The sequence below is a fragment of the Camelus bactrianus genome, chromosome X (genome assembly GCF_048773025.1).
Source record: "Camelus bactrianus isolate YW-2024 breed Bactrian camel chromosome X, ASM4877302v1, whole genome shotgun sequence".
Taxonomy (NCBI): domain Eukaryota; kingdom Metazoa; phylum Chordata; class Mammalia; order Artiodactyla; family Camelidae; genus Camelus; species Camelus bactrianus.
Window position 1 is genome coordinate 13,163,076 of NC_133575.1, and position 14,730 is coordinate 13,177,805.

General features: G+C 48.7%; 1 protein-coding gene across 4 annotated transcripts in view; it reads left to right on the forward strand.

Moving 5' to 3' along the window:
- NHS (NHS actin remodeling regulator) overlaps positions 1–14,730 on the forward strand; it is a 340,052-nt gene that overhangs the window by 265,734 nt on the left and 59,588 nt on the right. For all 4 annotated transcript variants that reach the window (XM_074359290.1, XM_074359291.1, XM_045516346.2 and 1 more), the window contains exon 2: positions 8,835–8,987. In XM_074359290.1, coding sequence (XP_074215391.1) covers positions 8,835–8,987 — 153 coding nt within the window. The remainder of the gene's footprint in view (positions 1–8,834; positions 8,988–14,730) is intronic.

The following is a 14,730-nucleotide window of genomic DNA, read 5'->3' on the forward strand; positions in this document are numbered from 1 at the left end:
TCGGCAAGGCACCGAGCTTCTGTGCGGCACCGCCCTCTACCCCTGCACCCCACTTTTCTACTTCTGCACAGAATGCCTACCGCCTGGCATAATATCTGTGTTTATTTGTCATCTGTCTCTCCTACCAGACAGCAGGCTTTGGGGGGGACAGAGACCTCACATCTCAGTGCCTCAGGCACAGAGAGCACTCGGCGGATATTCAGTAATTTTTTGTTGAATGAATATTCAGAGCAAGGTGGCAAGTTGTTGATACACGGTAATCCTCAGCACGTGAAAGTGTAGGAGAAGCTGGGCTGAAAGAAGTTGCAGGAACAAAGGTGAACATGACACAGTGGAGGGTCATGGCGGTTGCGTGAGCGTCATTGTTTTGTACGTGTTTTATTGGATAAGGAGAGATCAGAGAATGACTCGTCATTCTAATTTCTTGGTCTGGTTTTTCTGGGTACTCATGGGTTTCATTCTTGTCAAGGCCATCGCAGCTATAACGTTGGCCCTTAGATCACATGGGAAAAAACACCAACACCAGGACTTTCTTTACAGGCTGAAAATGTAATCTAGCCAAAGAGGGCAGGATAGTCTTGGTCTGTCAAGGCCTAGGCCCTCACCAAGGACAAAAAGGAAAGGAGTGTGAAGGGGACAGAGAACGGAAGTAGAATGAGAGGGTGAAGGGGACAGTGCAGCCCAGGGAAGCAGGAGGCGGGGGACAGGCCTACTAGGTCTTGCACCCTCAGTGCCAAGTGAGCATGCACCTGGGGTTTTCTTAATGTTTGAGATGAGCCTTTTGGGGTTAACCCAAATAACTACAACCACCCCCAAAGCCCCAAATCCATACTTGTTACTAAAAAGGCCCTGATAGTCCTACAGTTCAGACCCCAAACTGCTCCAGGCCACTGGCTTGAATTCACCTCAGGAGGAGTGAACTTCTGGAGTCTGTTACACCCCTGACGAGGCAGTTTGCCTGGACAGTCCCAGTAGACTCTGCTTCCTGCGGATTTGCAGAAAACCCTACCACAGATGGCACTGGTATTTCTGGAGTGGGCTGTAGCCAGTAGCCAATAGCTAATAAAGACCCCGGAGGGCTCAGTGGTAAGTTGACACAGTGGGGAGAGAGATGGGAATCTGGACACCTCTGCGTGTCACTTGTCCCTGGTGGCTTTTGTTCTGGAAAGAACAAACCTTTACTTGGGTGGATAAAAGGCAAATAAATGTTGCTCACCAAAGCTGTTGGTTTGACAGCGTTTAAAAGAAAGCTAAAGAGCGCGAGGGAACATTGGCTGAACCTCATTCTTAAGTACAAGGAGATTGCCAAGTTGTGTTTAGGTATCTGCTTGCCTTCTCTCTGCTAGCTCCACCTCTTCATGTACACATCCCTGCCCTGATGTCTAATTCTCTGCAAAACTGACAGAGGGGGCCCGAGGACAGCCCACTAAAAAGGGTCTGCCCCATGTCTACACAAGATTGAATCTATACCTTTGACTGAATTCACTTGGCAACTTTTGGGAAACAGCCAGTTTAGGTGTAATGGGTTTATGGGTTGTGTAAGTGTAATGAAATAATAAATGGTTCTCATGTACACAGAGAATATACATATCAAAAGGGTACAGCCTAACGAATTTAAATTTTAAGGAAAATTAGATGAATTAAAGCATGTTCAGTTTAATTGTGGCACCAGCATCAAATAAAGGGAATATTAATTGATGTCTTCTAAAAAAATGAAATAATAAATGATTCTCACGTATTACTGGGAAAAAGATTAGCCAGCTGTTTTTGTAGTGAGTGAAATCCTGTCCAAAATACCTCTTCCTAATGTTGCTCTGTTGTTGCAACAAACAAAGTGACCCTGTGTGCAACTTGGATGGCTGCTTAGGCTCAAAACAGGTGTCAGGCTGATGTCATTGACTCATGCCATTTGGTTTGCAGGTTGGCGGCATTTCTGTTTTAATCTTGATTCCTAGCACCACATGGGTCTGAGGCTATAAAAGAAAAACTATAAAAGAATGTCTTTACTCTTCAAGGTTATGGTATAGCCCATGCTTTTCCTGATTGCCAACTTGGTCTGGCCTTGGTGTCTCTGACCAGAGAAGCTCGGTGTTGTGACTCTCAAAGAAAGTTGCTGTCTGGAGCAGGAGGGCACTATGAAGGCGTGAGCCTGTGTGGGGCTGGGCACCTTGCTCTGAGAGCACTGACAAGGCCTCTCAGCCTGGCTGGCCGCAGGTGCCTTGCCTGGGCATTGGCCTTGGGGAGAAATCGAGTACAGTGGATGCTTGCAGCTTTTACTGGGTAGGTGACTTAGGGAGGTATGTGTCAGAATAAAGAGTGACTTTGTAAATTGTAGAGTTTGGGAAGAAAGAGCAGAAGGGATAAAAAACAGCACTTAGCAGAGCCACAGGCAAGCAGAGTCCTACTTAGCGTGCCCTCTCGCACCATCCTTATTTCTCTGGATGCCCCAAAGCGACTCATAATTTAGCCTGCCGTCTATGCATCTGGTTTTCAAGGACAAGCTTTTGTCACGGCTGACTGTAAATTGAGGGGGTGGCTTTAAAGATGTTTTCTGAAGAGCAGAAACGTCTGCAGATTATTTCCATAGCATCCCAGTGTGTTTGACAGCATTGAGTGGCCCTATTCGTTCCTTCAGCAAGCGGTCGTTGAGCACCTACTCTGTGCCTGACAGTGTGCCTGGTGCACAAGGAATAGTCCTTGTCCTGAGAAAGCGGCAGCAGCAGCAGCAGCGCGCGAGCAGCACTAGCACACTCCCCCCGCCCCGCCAGGTCAGACGTGGTCGTAATTTGGGGAAGGACTGAGGCAAAGACTGCACTTGTGGGAGTCTAGAAAGCATGTGTTCTAAGCAAACTAAGAGAAAGCATTCGTCGTTCCCCCACCTAAAGGTACGCGTGCCGTACAGGGCCTAGGCGCTTCCGTTGCCACGCTACAGCAGTGAGGGCAGCTAGCACGTCAAAGCGCTCACCTTAGAAGGACAAGCCTCTGCCCTGCTGCCATCCCAGTTGATGGGGTGGGACCTATAGGAAGGAAAGGAAACCTGGAAGTGCAAAGCTAAACGGGAGCGTGGTGAGGCCGTGTCCTAGGCTGAGGAAGGGCCAAAGGAGTAGCCACGGCAATGACACAGCGACTTCAGCCAGTCAGTGCAATGTGAGCTGTCCTGACAACCCCCAGTGTCACAGTGGCTTAATGCAAGTCAGGTTTTTTCTTCACTTGCATAATAATGTCCAAAATGGGTTTTTCTTCATTGGTGGGTGGCTCGTCTCCTAGCCGGAGTTCAGGAATCCAGGTTCTTTTTATCCGGTGACTCTACCATCTTTGGTCTATGACTTCTCAGGTCTCAAGAATGTGAAGAACGGGTGGGAGATTTTTATGGGCTGTGCTGGAAGTTCACATGCTACTGTTAGACCGCAAGACCTGGCCACGCCCAGCTGCGAGTGGGGCTGGGAAATGTAGTCCCGCTGCATCTGTGCTCAAGAATAGGAGGAAATCACTTTGGTAACCAGCTAGTCCAGATGCCACACTGGGCTAGAGGTCGGGGTCAGCGCTGTCTCTGATGCCTAGTTGCAAACCGCAGGCCTTCCTGGTCATTCGGTCTGTACTGTCGTTGCTTCCATGCCTTGCTGCCCGTAGCCTTGCTCGCGCTCACATCCCCGTTTTAGTTCATCAGAGCACTTACTACTACCTGAGTGAGTACCGCATGGGAGGCCCCTAATCACTCAGTGCTCCGTGCATGAATGACCCCCTGAGCCCTGAGTGAATGGCTCAATGGAGGAAGTGGAACTTGGGCTGGGTATTAAGTAGCCTTTACCTTGGGAGTAAAGAGATCAGGAAAAGAAAGGCGGCAGAGTAAAAGGAGGCAAAGATGAATGGATTGATCCATTTATGGAGCCGAGTCGCATCCATTCAACGGAGACTTGAGTGCCTGTAAGAGTTTCAGTTCTGGGGCCGCCGCCTCCATACCCCTGAAAGACTGTACACACCAATAAAAGTCGATGACTACCAGAATGTATAAGGAAAAATAAGACCTAGCGATATACTATCTATAAGAGGTGTGCTTTAAATGTAGAGACAGATGAGTGAAAAATGAGTTTCCCTTACAGACTGTGAAGGGGGTGGGGGAGGGGAGAAAGCCATCACAGACCATCACGGCATGCTAGAGACTTTGAAAGCAGAAGACCTCCGGTCTAGACATGGGGAAGCCGCTGCCCCCCACCCCTCATGCTGTACACCAGAAATTGGACAACACTGTAAACTGTACTTCAACAAAAATGTATGTGAATAAGTAAAATAAACTTTCCTGAGTATAGAGTTCTATACTGAGAGTTGTTTTCCTTGAGCCACTTTTGCCCGCTGGCTTCCATTGGTCCTGCTGCATAATCAGTTGATCACCTAAAGCATATTCCTTTGAAAGCCACAAGTCTGCTCTGTCTGCCACTTTGGCCTTGGTTTTCTGTACCGTCACTATGCTAGGGCTCAAGATGGCTTACCACCTAGTGTTTTGTTTTTCTTTTTTGGTAGCTCTTGTTTGTGGGTTTTGGTTCTGTTCTCCTAGTCATTTTGTTTTCAGGCGGTGATGATGAGATACTGTAGACGTTATCTTCCATCACAGTTTTCCCAGATTGTCTGTGTCCTCACTCTTGAGCGATAGTTTAGCAGGGTATAGAAACCTGCATTGTTAGTTTATTGTCTCCTGTGTCTAATCTCGCTGATCAAAAAGTGTGCTCACAGTCTAAATGTTGTACCTTTGCTAAACGGAAAGATGAAACCTTAAAAGCCATCAGGGAGCCTTTCCCTCTATATGTGAAGTACAGGGTGTGTTTGCAAGGTGGCGTGGTCCTGGTGGAGGGCATCGTCTGCGGACAAGTGTAGTGGGAAAGGTATGCTGGAACAAATCAGGCGTTTCGAAAGGCAGGTTCATGAGTCCACACTGGAACAGTTCCACTTATCGTGGATGTGTTATTACATGCCCAACTTAAGTAGGATCAAAAGTCTGCCAAAGTAGTAAACATACAAACCAAAAAACTGGATTTGAGTTTAGCAAGAATGACTAGCGTCTGCTGGGCCTGATTTTTATCATTCATCTACATGGCTCAGTGCAATGAACTCATGTCAGAGTGAGAGCCACACTTCCAAATTAATGGATGTCGTTGAACCACATTTAAGTTACATGGATAAGTGGTCTGTGTGAAGGATGTCCCTGAAATGAAGTGGGTTTTTTTTAAAGACTTGAAATAACTTTATGATGAGTGATAACCCTTAAACTCAAGGCGGAAGAGGTAAAATAAGTGTTTTACTATCGGGCATACCTCTGCACCCATGGGCGGAATTACAACCTCAAAACCTAGCAGATGGCTGTTCTGGTCTACGTGGCATTATGGCAAGGCAAACAGTGGCCAGAATTACACATTCACCAACCGCCTACCTGTGATCATTGTGACTGAGCAAAAGGATGGGTGAGATGTAACTTTTGATCCTAATGGTGAATCAGTGTCCATCAAGTCCAGAGTAGTCTGTTGGGGAAATCAGGCCCATAAGTTCATTGAGACCTTTGGGGAAATTTCATAAGCACAGATAGCAAGTTAGAAACGGAGGTAGCACTCTGACTCCACGTATCTAAAAATGGAATATGATTTCTGCTTCCAGCAAAAACTCCTCTGTCCTTCCCCGGGGCTTGAACCCAGGACCTCCTGCTTGCTAGCCCTGCTCTCTGCCCCTGAGCTACAGGCTCTCGCTAGCTACCTCAGTTTCCCCGAGTCAAGTCAGGGTTATCTCCCCCAGCTGAGGGAGGATGCTGGGTTCCTGGTTCCTCAGCTGCAACCCAGGCTGAGGCACCAGGAATTCAGCACCGTTTGTTAGTTGAGGAGATAAAGGTGAGTGAGGGGAAACTCAGATAGCTAGCGAGAGCCTGTAGGTCAGGGGTAGAGAGCTAGGACTAGCAAGCAGGAGGTTGTAGGTTCGAGGCAGGCAGAGAGGCAGAGAGGCAGAGAGGCAGAGAGGCAGAGAGGCAGAGAGGCAGAGAGGCAGAGAGGCAGAGAGGCAGAGAGGCAGAGAGGCAGAGAGGCAGAGAGGCAGAGAGGCAGAGAGGCAGAGAGGCAGAGAGGCAGAGAGGCAGAGAGGCAGAGAGGCAGAGAGGCAGAGAGGCAGAGAGGCAGAGAGGCAGAGAGGCAGAGAGGCAGAGAGGCAGAGAGGCAGAGAGGCAGAGAGGCAGAGAGGCAGAGAGGCAGAGAGGCAGAGAGGCAGAGAGGCAGAGAGGCAGAGAGGCAGAGAGGCAGAGAGGCAGAGAGGCAGAGAGGCAGAGAGGCAGAGAGGCAGAGAGGCAGAGAGGCAGAGAGGCAGAGAGGCAGAGAGGCAGAGAGGCAGAGAGGCAGAGAGGCAGAGAGGCAGAGAGGCAGAGAGGCAGAGAGGCAGAGAGGCAGAGAGGCAGAGAGGCAGAGAGGCAGAGAGGCAGAGAGGCAGAGAGGCAGAGAGGCAGAGAGGCAGAGAGGCAGAGAGGCAGAGAGGCAGAGAGGCAGAGAGGCAGAGAGGCAGAGAGGCAGAGAGGCAGAGAGGCAGAGAGGCAGAGAGGCAGAGAGGCAGAGAGGCAGAGAGGCAGAGAGGCAGAGAGGCAGAGAGGCAGAGAGGCAGAGAGGCAGAGAGGCAGAGAGGCAGAGAGGCAGAGAGGCAGAGAGGCAGAGAGGCAGAGAGGCAGAGAGGCAGAGAGGCAGAGAGGCAGAGAGGCAGAGAGGCAGAGAGGCAGAGAGGCAGAGAGGCAGAGAGGCAGAGAGGCAGAGAGGCAGAGAGGCAGAGAGGCAGAGAGGCAGAGAGGCAGAGAGGCAGAGAGGCAGAGAGGCAGAGAGGCAGAGAGGCAGAGAGGCAGAGAGGCAGAGAGGCAGAGAGGCAGAGAGGCAGAGAGGCAGAGAGGCAGAGAGGCAGAGAGGCAGAGAGGCAGAGAGGCAGAGAGGCAGAGAGGCAGAGAGGCAGAGAGGCAGAGAGGCAGAGAGGCAGAGAGGCAGAGAGGCAGAGAGGCAGAGAGGCAGAGAGGCAGAGAGGCAGAGAGGCAGAGAGGCAGAGAGGCAGAGAGGCAGAGAGGCAGAGAGGCAGAGAGGCAGAGAGGCAGAGAGGCAGAGAGGCAGAGAGGCAGAGAGGCAGAGAGGCAGAGAGGCAGAGAGGCAGAGAGGCAGAGAGGCAGAGAGGCAGAGAGGCAGAGAGGCAGAGAGGCAGAGAGGCAGAGAGGCAGAGAGGCAGAGAGGCAGAGAGGCAGAGAGGCAGAGAGGCAGAGAGGCAGAGAGGCAGAGAGGCAGAGAGGCAGAGAGGCAGAGAGGCAGAGAGGCAGAGAGGCAGAGAGGCAGAGAGGCAGAGAGGCAGAGAGGCAGAGAGGCAGAGAGGCAGAGAGGCAGAGAGGCAGAGAGGCAGAGAGGCAGAGAGGCAGAGAGGCAGAGAGGCAGAGAGGCAGAGAGGCAGAGAGGCAGAGAGGCAGAGAGGCAGAGAGGCAGAGAGGCAGAGAGGCAGAGAGGCAGAGAGGCAGAGAGGCAGAGAGGCAGAGAGGCAGAGAGGCAGAGAGGCAGAGAGGCAGAGAGGCAGAGAGGCAGAGAGGCAGAGAGGCAGAGAGGCAGAGAGGCAGAGAGGCAGAGAGGCAGAGAGGCAGAGAGGCAGAGAGGCAGAGAGGCAGAGAGGCAGAGAGGCAGAGAGGCAGAGAGGCAGAGAGGCAGAGAGGCAGAGAGGCAGAGAGGCAGGCACTTCTAACCCAGGACTTCCTGCTTGCCAGCCCTGCTCTCTGCCCCTGCGCTACAGGCTCTCGCTAGCTACCTCAGTTTCCCCGAGTCAAGTCAGGGTTATCTCCCCCAGCTGAGGGAGGATGCTGGGTTCCTGGTTCCTCCTAAAAATGAATTTTGATAATAGAGACCAGATGTAAGTTTCCCAGCAGAAAGAAGTAAGATGATGAAATATAGGAAAGAGTGGTTCTTTTGCTACAATTTCTAGGCTACAACCCAGGGTGAGGAACCAGGGACTCCGCATAGTCCCTCAGTTCAGGAGATAAAGGTGAGTGAGGGGAAACTATGGTAGCTAGAGTGAGGCTATAGGTCATGGGTAGAGAGCAGAGCTAGCAGGCAGGAGGTGGTAGGTTCAAGTTCTGAGGAGAGGTGGAGAGGATACATCCATCCTTCCATACGAGGGAGAGAGAAGCAGGGTGGGGCTGGTCTGGAGGGTAAAGCAGTCTGGGCCCATTCTTGCCCTCCCTGAGGCCGGCAGGCTGCCCAGGTGCTCAGGAGTTCCTCTGTGCAGTGGTTTTTAGGAACCACTCCTTCCACAAGAATTTGTCTCTGACTCACTGGTGATCTCCATCCTAGGCCCAGTGTGTCCATGGAGAAGACATAATGGGTTCAACGCTCTGTTTAGGGAAAGGAGACCTTCTTCCTTGATCTCTTGAATGAGTCGCAAGGACTGTCTCCCTCTCCTCACTAGCTCTGTGGTTTCCTTCACCTGACACCCATCACCCCATAGTGGGTTCTTTAATGCTTGTGCTCTTACCTGGGCGAAACTGGGGAGGCTGAGCAGTGCTCTGAAAGGTGGCTGAGACGTGAAGGTGTGGAGAGGGAGCTGGCTGGTCACGGGCTGGTGGTTGGTATCCGGGGGGGTCTCCCATCCCTTGGCCTGGGGGCAAAGGTTGGCCCTAGCTGTACTGTAAACTTCAAACCTCTCTCCAGCCTTTAGTGAGTTCCTCATGTGAATGCAGCAGTCTGGGTTTCTACTCCACCCAGACTCCTTCCTCGGCCCCCTCCCCACCCCGGGGTCTGCCAGATGCACAATTTAAAGCTACTGACGTATAACGCCCCCTTTCCCTCTCTGTCTTGCAGCTGTCTCCAACCTGGACATCGAGAGCAAGCTGAGCGTGTACTACCGCGCACCCTGGCACCAGCAGAGAAACATCTTCCTCCCGGCCACAAGGCCGCCCTGCGTGGAGGAGCTGCACCGCCACGCCCGGCAGAGCCTGCAAGCCCTGCGCAGAGGTGACTGATCCTGGCTGTGGGGGCTTTTCGGGGAGAGAACTTAGGGCTTGTCCCATCCAGAGGTTGTGCCCTGTCCCATTGGTCCCAACGCCTCCCCTTCTTAGAGCAAGTACTTTGAAATACTCCCTTTTCCACCCTGGAATGAAATTCATGGGTAATATAACCTGCTTATTGATATAATTTAAAATAGCATTATGGCCTGAATATGATAATAGAATTTAAAAGGAAAATTATTTATAATATTTACAATATGCAAACCCCAGGCACGGCTGTCCTAGAAGATGTAACAAAGCAGTCAGATGTTGGTACTTATCATAGGTTTGCGTGAAGTAAAGACAGAAGTCATTCTGAACAAAAAGTAGAAATGAAGGAGTCAAGGGTCAGGAGGATAGAAACTGGTGCATTTGGCACATATTAAACATGGGCCAAAAAAAAAACACCTCTTTGGATTATAATTAAGAGAGAATTAGGTTTGACTCAGAAGTAGGTTCCAGGCTTTTCCCTTACAAGAAATTCAGGTGGGTTATTTGTGGGACCTGGGGCACTGTGTCATTCTTCAGGACTGTCCCATGCATTGTAGGATGGCTGTCATCCTTGGCTCCAACCCAGTCGTCTAACAGCTAGAACCTTCCCCCAGGGGCTCTTCTGCTCCTTCTGAGAACCAGTGATCTGGTCCATTCTACAGCAGAGCACGTAGAGGCCTAGAGAGGTCAGGAAACTTACTGAGGGTCATACACAGTAGGTTGGGTCCCGTGCCAGGACCCAGAACCACACCTGCAGACCCCAGCCAGAGCTCTTTTCCTCCTCACCGTACTCTGTGTCCTAAGGAAATAAATATTTCTAGTTCTTTCTCAGTCCTGAGAAAGCCAGAGACAGGCCTTCTTTTCCACTGGTTACTTTTTAGTGCCTTAAAGCCATTCTAATTAGGGCAAGGAGACTAAACACTGGCATCGCCCTTTTAGAGCCCTCTACATTGTGTCACACGTTGACATGCCATCTTTTTTGGCTTTAGATTTTTGCTATGGAGACACATGGGGTCTGTACATTCAATGTCTTTGTTCCAAATTCCCTATGTTCCTTTAAGGAATGGTATTCCGCTAAAGTATTAGAATTCAAGTGAAATAAAATTACAAATGCTGTTTTCAGCTTTTTTCTTACACATCTGACTTCTCCCTTCTGCCCGTCCCTTGTCCTTTTCCCCTTTAATGAAAGAGCTAACCTACTAACATCCTTAATGCAACTGTTTCCAAAAATTCCCCTTGGTTCTTAGGAGCAGATACTGTCACACTTACAATGAAGAATGACAGTCAGTATCCTCCAGACCTGTCTCTGGTATTCCTACTATTCACGTTGATCCTATAGTTGGCTGAAAAAGTTCTTTACCAAACTTTTAGTACCAGCCACCTTCCAGAAATCGTCCTTAACACACTTACTGTTCCTTTGCAGCCTGGATTAGGCAGGTGCCCTGCCCCTAACAGCCCCTGCATCCTCCCACCCTGCAGTGCCACTTGGACGCTTGCATCATAACTAACCACTTACGGGCCTGTCTTCTACCATTAATCCATGAGCAACTTGCAGGCAAGGGTGAGATCTTATCATTTTTTCTTTTAACTCAAAGCAGTTAGCACGCACCTGACAAATAGTAGGTCCTCAGTGACTGTGCAACTGAATCCAATTTGGCAGGAAACAGGTTGAGCTCTGAGGGCACAAAATGACGACAGAGGAATCCGATCATTCTCACTAAATACCTTCTCTGAGCCCATCATTAGAGAGCTTGAGTAACATTAGCCCTTTAGACATAATTATTTTTATCCCTGAATTATTATTCATAAGTCATCTCTGATTAGATTTTTCCAGATTCAACCAGATAACATTAAGCTCCTCGTAAGCTATCACATTTCACCGCGTTGTCAGGTTTGGACTTAATAGCAGAACTGAGGAACAGCAAGTGCCAATATCAATTTTCTCACAACTTCCTCCTGGGGGCTGAGAGAAGGATATGGGGCCCCCCAGGGTTTGGAAGGAAGACAGAGGAGCTGCATCCTGCCCTCCACAGACTGCCTTGCTTTGTGGTTGTCTCAATAGCAAATCTTGGGTGTAGTAGTTTTAATAGCACTGCAGAGAGCCATAAACAGGAATTATAGGCATCACAAAATTAAAAACATGCAGTGTAGAATTAAAATTAGAAAGTGACTTTTTTTTTTTAGCCTTGTCCAAGAAACAGTAGCTTAGCAGTGCATTCAGCAGAATACCACTTCTGCCACCTGGTGGCCATGACTGATACCCTCTCAGACAAGGCCTTGCTCGGCAAATGAGCTTCCCTGTGGGGTCTGTATTTGGACAGCTGGAATATCCTGGCTTCCACCAGGAGGGAGTGGATAATGAAGCACAGACAAGTGAAGCTGTGGTGGCGGCAACACTGTTCTCCTTTTGGAGATGAGGCTTTATAAGGAGGGAGCGAGGGGACTGAGATCAGAATCTAGAAATTGGCTGCCTTCAAGATATGCTCAATAGTAAACCCCTCAACAAAGTCTACTGAGGGCCAGACATTGTGCCAAACCTAGGCTTCAGAGAGCCACAGCATGTGGTCCTTGCCCACAAGTTACTCCTTGTCTAGTGAGGGAGACCAGCAAGTAAGCAGGTAATTTCAACACCATGATATGCGAGCTCAGAGGAAAGGCACTAATCACACTGCAGCACTTCAGGGAAGGCTCCTCAGAGGAAGCAGCACTGTAATGGATTTCAAGATATTTAGAATCTGCTTCCTCTTTTTTTCCCTTTTTTCTTAGCAGTTCTTCATGCTCAGAGCCAATAATGGCTTGAAGTGATGCCACTATTTGTTTGTAAGATGGCGAGAGAGTGATTACTAGAGGCTATAAAAAGAGATTTCTATTTTGTTTCCTTTCAAGTTTCAGGACCGGGGGTCTAAGGGAATAACGAACAAGAGTCTACTGCAGTTTCAGACTCTAGCAGACGAATGTTCTCCACACCCCACCACCAGAAAGAAGTATTAGAGAGCCATTAATCTACCTGCCCGCTCCTGGCCTGGGGCAGATGAAAGAGACGTACTAGGAAGTGGAGCAGGGGAGCAACTATAGGGGAAATTAAATTGATGTCTGCTTCCAGACTCCTCCCTTCCTTCCACCTTTTCCTAACCAGTGACACCTATATTTTATTCTTTGTTATGAATTTAAGAATGTAAAAGCTTTTCCTTATGCTGCCCATTTCGAAAAGCCCACTAATTGACATGCAGAGAAAAATGAGGGTAGCTGGAGGTGTGTACTTTAACATGCAAGACGTTTATCTCAAAAAGTCTTCATGGGAGGGAGATCAAGACAGCAGAGCAGAAAGACATGGAGCTCACCTCCCCCCCACAAATACATAAAAAACACATCTATATCTGGAACAATTCTCACAGAATACCTACTGAAAGCTGGCAAAAGATCTCATACAACCAACGCTGCACACAAGACCTCCACATAACCAAGTAGGAGTAAACAAACAAACAAAAAGGAATGGAGAGGGAATCTGTGCCCCTGGGAGGGAGCTGTGAAAGAGGAAAGGTTCCCTACCTTGGGAACCCCCTTCACTGGCTGGGAGATCAGCAGGGGCAGGGGCGGGGGCGGGGGCTGCAAGGGCCTGGAATTTGCCCAAGAAAACTGTTCCCAGGCCAGCTTGCTGCCAGGCAGGGTAGAGAGAGACGGGCACTGACGGCTGCCAAGTCACCACACGCCTGCTAGTATGTGCACCGGCTAGGTGCTGAAACTTGGGCTTCAGGGAACAGACGTGGGGAAAGGACTTGGTTTCGTTGCATGGAGACAGCCTGAAGTGCCTGGAATGTGGTTTGGACTACAAGCAGGGATGTGCCTAAGACAGAGTGCACATCTGCCATAGGAGCCCCATTACCAATGTGTGAAGGGCAGGCATGGGTCCACCATGGAAGCCCGATTGTTAGTCAGCGTGCTCACAGCAGGGCGTGGCTCTGGCCACGCTGGACTTTGGGACTGCACGTGCCACGGTTGACGCCCAAGCCAATTACTGGCACTCCCGCAGGGCAGATGGGTCCCGGGGCAGCACCAGCAGCAACGATTTTGTGGGCGCACACACTGGGTGGGTAATGGTGTCACAGAGTCACACATCCCAGCGTACAGCTCTTGGGGAGGAACACAGCAGCTCCTTTCCCAGACAGACAGCTCCAGTCCCACCTACCTCAGACTGCAGCTCAGAAACGAATCTGGGGGCTTCTACTCCAACAAATAGGGAGCAGACCTTTCCCCTGACAGGGCTGTGACCACCACAGAGCAAAGAGGAAGCCCTGCCCAACATCCAGTGCAGGCTCTGGACACCACAACACCAATCCCACCTCCCATCATCAGGACAACAGACAGCACATGGCAAGGAAAGACATGGCAGGCAGCCATACCAAAAACAGCCCGCACACCAAAAAGACTGGACTCACTCACGCTACACAGGGATGCTCCCACATAAAACAACCCTTTAAGACCATAGTAGATAACTGTTTTTCCTAAATTCATAGTCAGAGAAATAAATGTGAAATGAAAAAACAGAGGAACTACTCCCAATTACAAGAAAAAGAGAAATCCCCTGAAAGAAAAAAACAATGGAACAGACTTCACCAGGCTACCAGACCCCAAAGTTCAAGAAGAAGGTAATAAAAATGCTATGGAAACTAAGAAAGACTAGAAATGCAGATCATTGTCATAAGGAACTAGAACCCATAAAGAGGAACCAATCAAAATTAGACCACTCAATTGCCAAGATAAAAACTGAGCTAAAGGCAGTAACTAGCAGACTAAATAATGCAGAATAACAAATAAGTCATCTGGCTAGAATAATAAATCACCTAATCAGAACAGCAGACATAAAGACAAATTAAAAAATGAAATCAACATGAGATCTGGGGTAATATAAAGCTTGCCAACCTACACCTAATAGGGATTCCAGAAGGAGAAATGGGGATCAAAAATGTATTTGAAGAAATTATAGCTAAAAACTTCCCAAACCTAAAGAAGGAAACATATCCAGGTACAGAGGGTCCCAAATGAGATGAACCCAAACAGACCCACACCAAGACATATAATTAAATGGCAAAAGTGAATGATAAGAGAGGATTCTAAAGGCAACAAGAGAAAAACGAGTCCATTACAAGGGACTCCCTCCATAAGGCTATCAGCTGATTTCTCTACAGTAAGGTTGCAGGTCAGAAGGGAAGGCATGATATATTCAAAGTCCTGAAAGGGAAAAACCTGAAACTTAGGATACTCTACCCAGCAAGATTATTAGAACAGAATGAGTAATAAAAGAATTTCTCAGACAAGCAAAACTAAAAGAATACAGCAATACTAAACCTATCCTAAAAGAAATACTGAAAGGTCTTCTCTTAATAAGAAAGAAGAAAGAATCTATAGGAAAGGGAAAATCACAATAGGAAAGACTAATATATAAAAGGATCGAGGATCTCTTAATCTAGTCCATACATCAAAAACCAAAAATGTTGTGAAAGCAGTTATAACTACAAGCAACAGCAATAGGATAAACATAAAGATGTAAAATAGAAAATCAAAATCACAAAATGGGGTTGATGAGTAAGAAAACATAGATCTTTTAGAATATGTTTGAGCTTACATGACTATCAGTCTAAAGCAAGTAGATATAGTTATGGTTTAAAACACTTGAAAACAATAGACTCACAAAACTCAAAAGAAAGGAATTCAAGCATAAT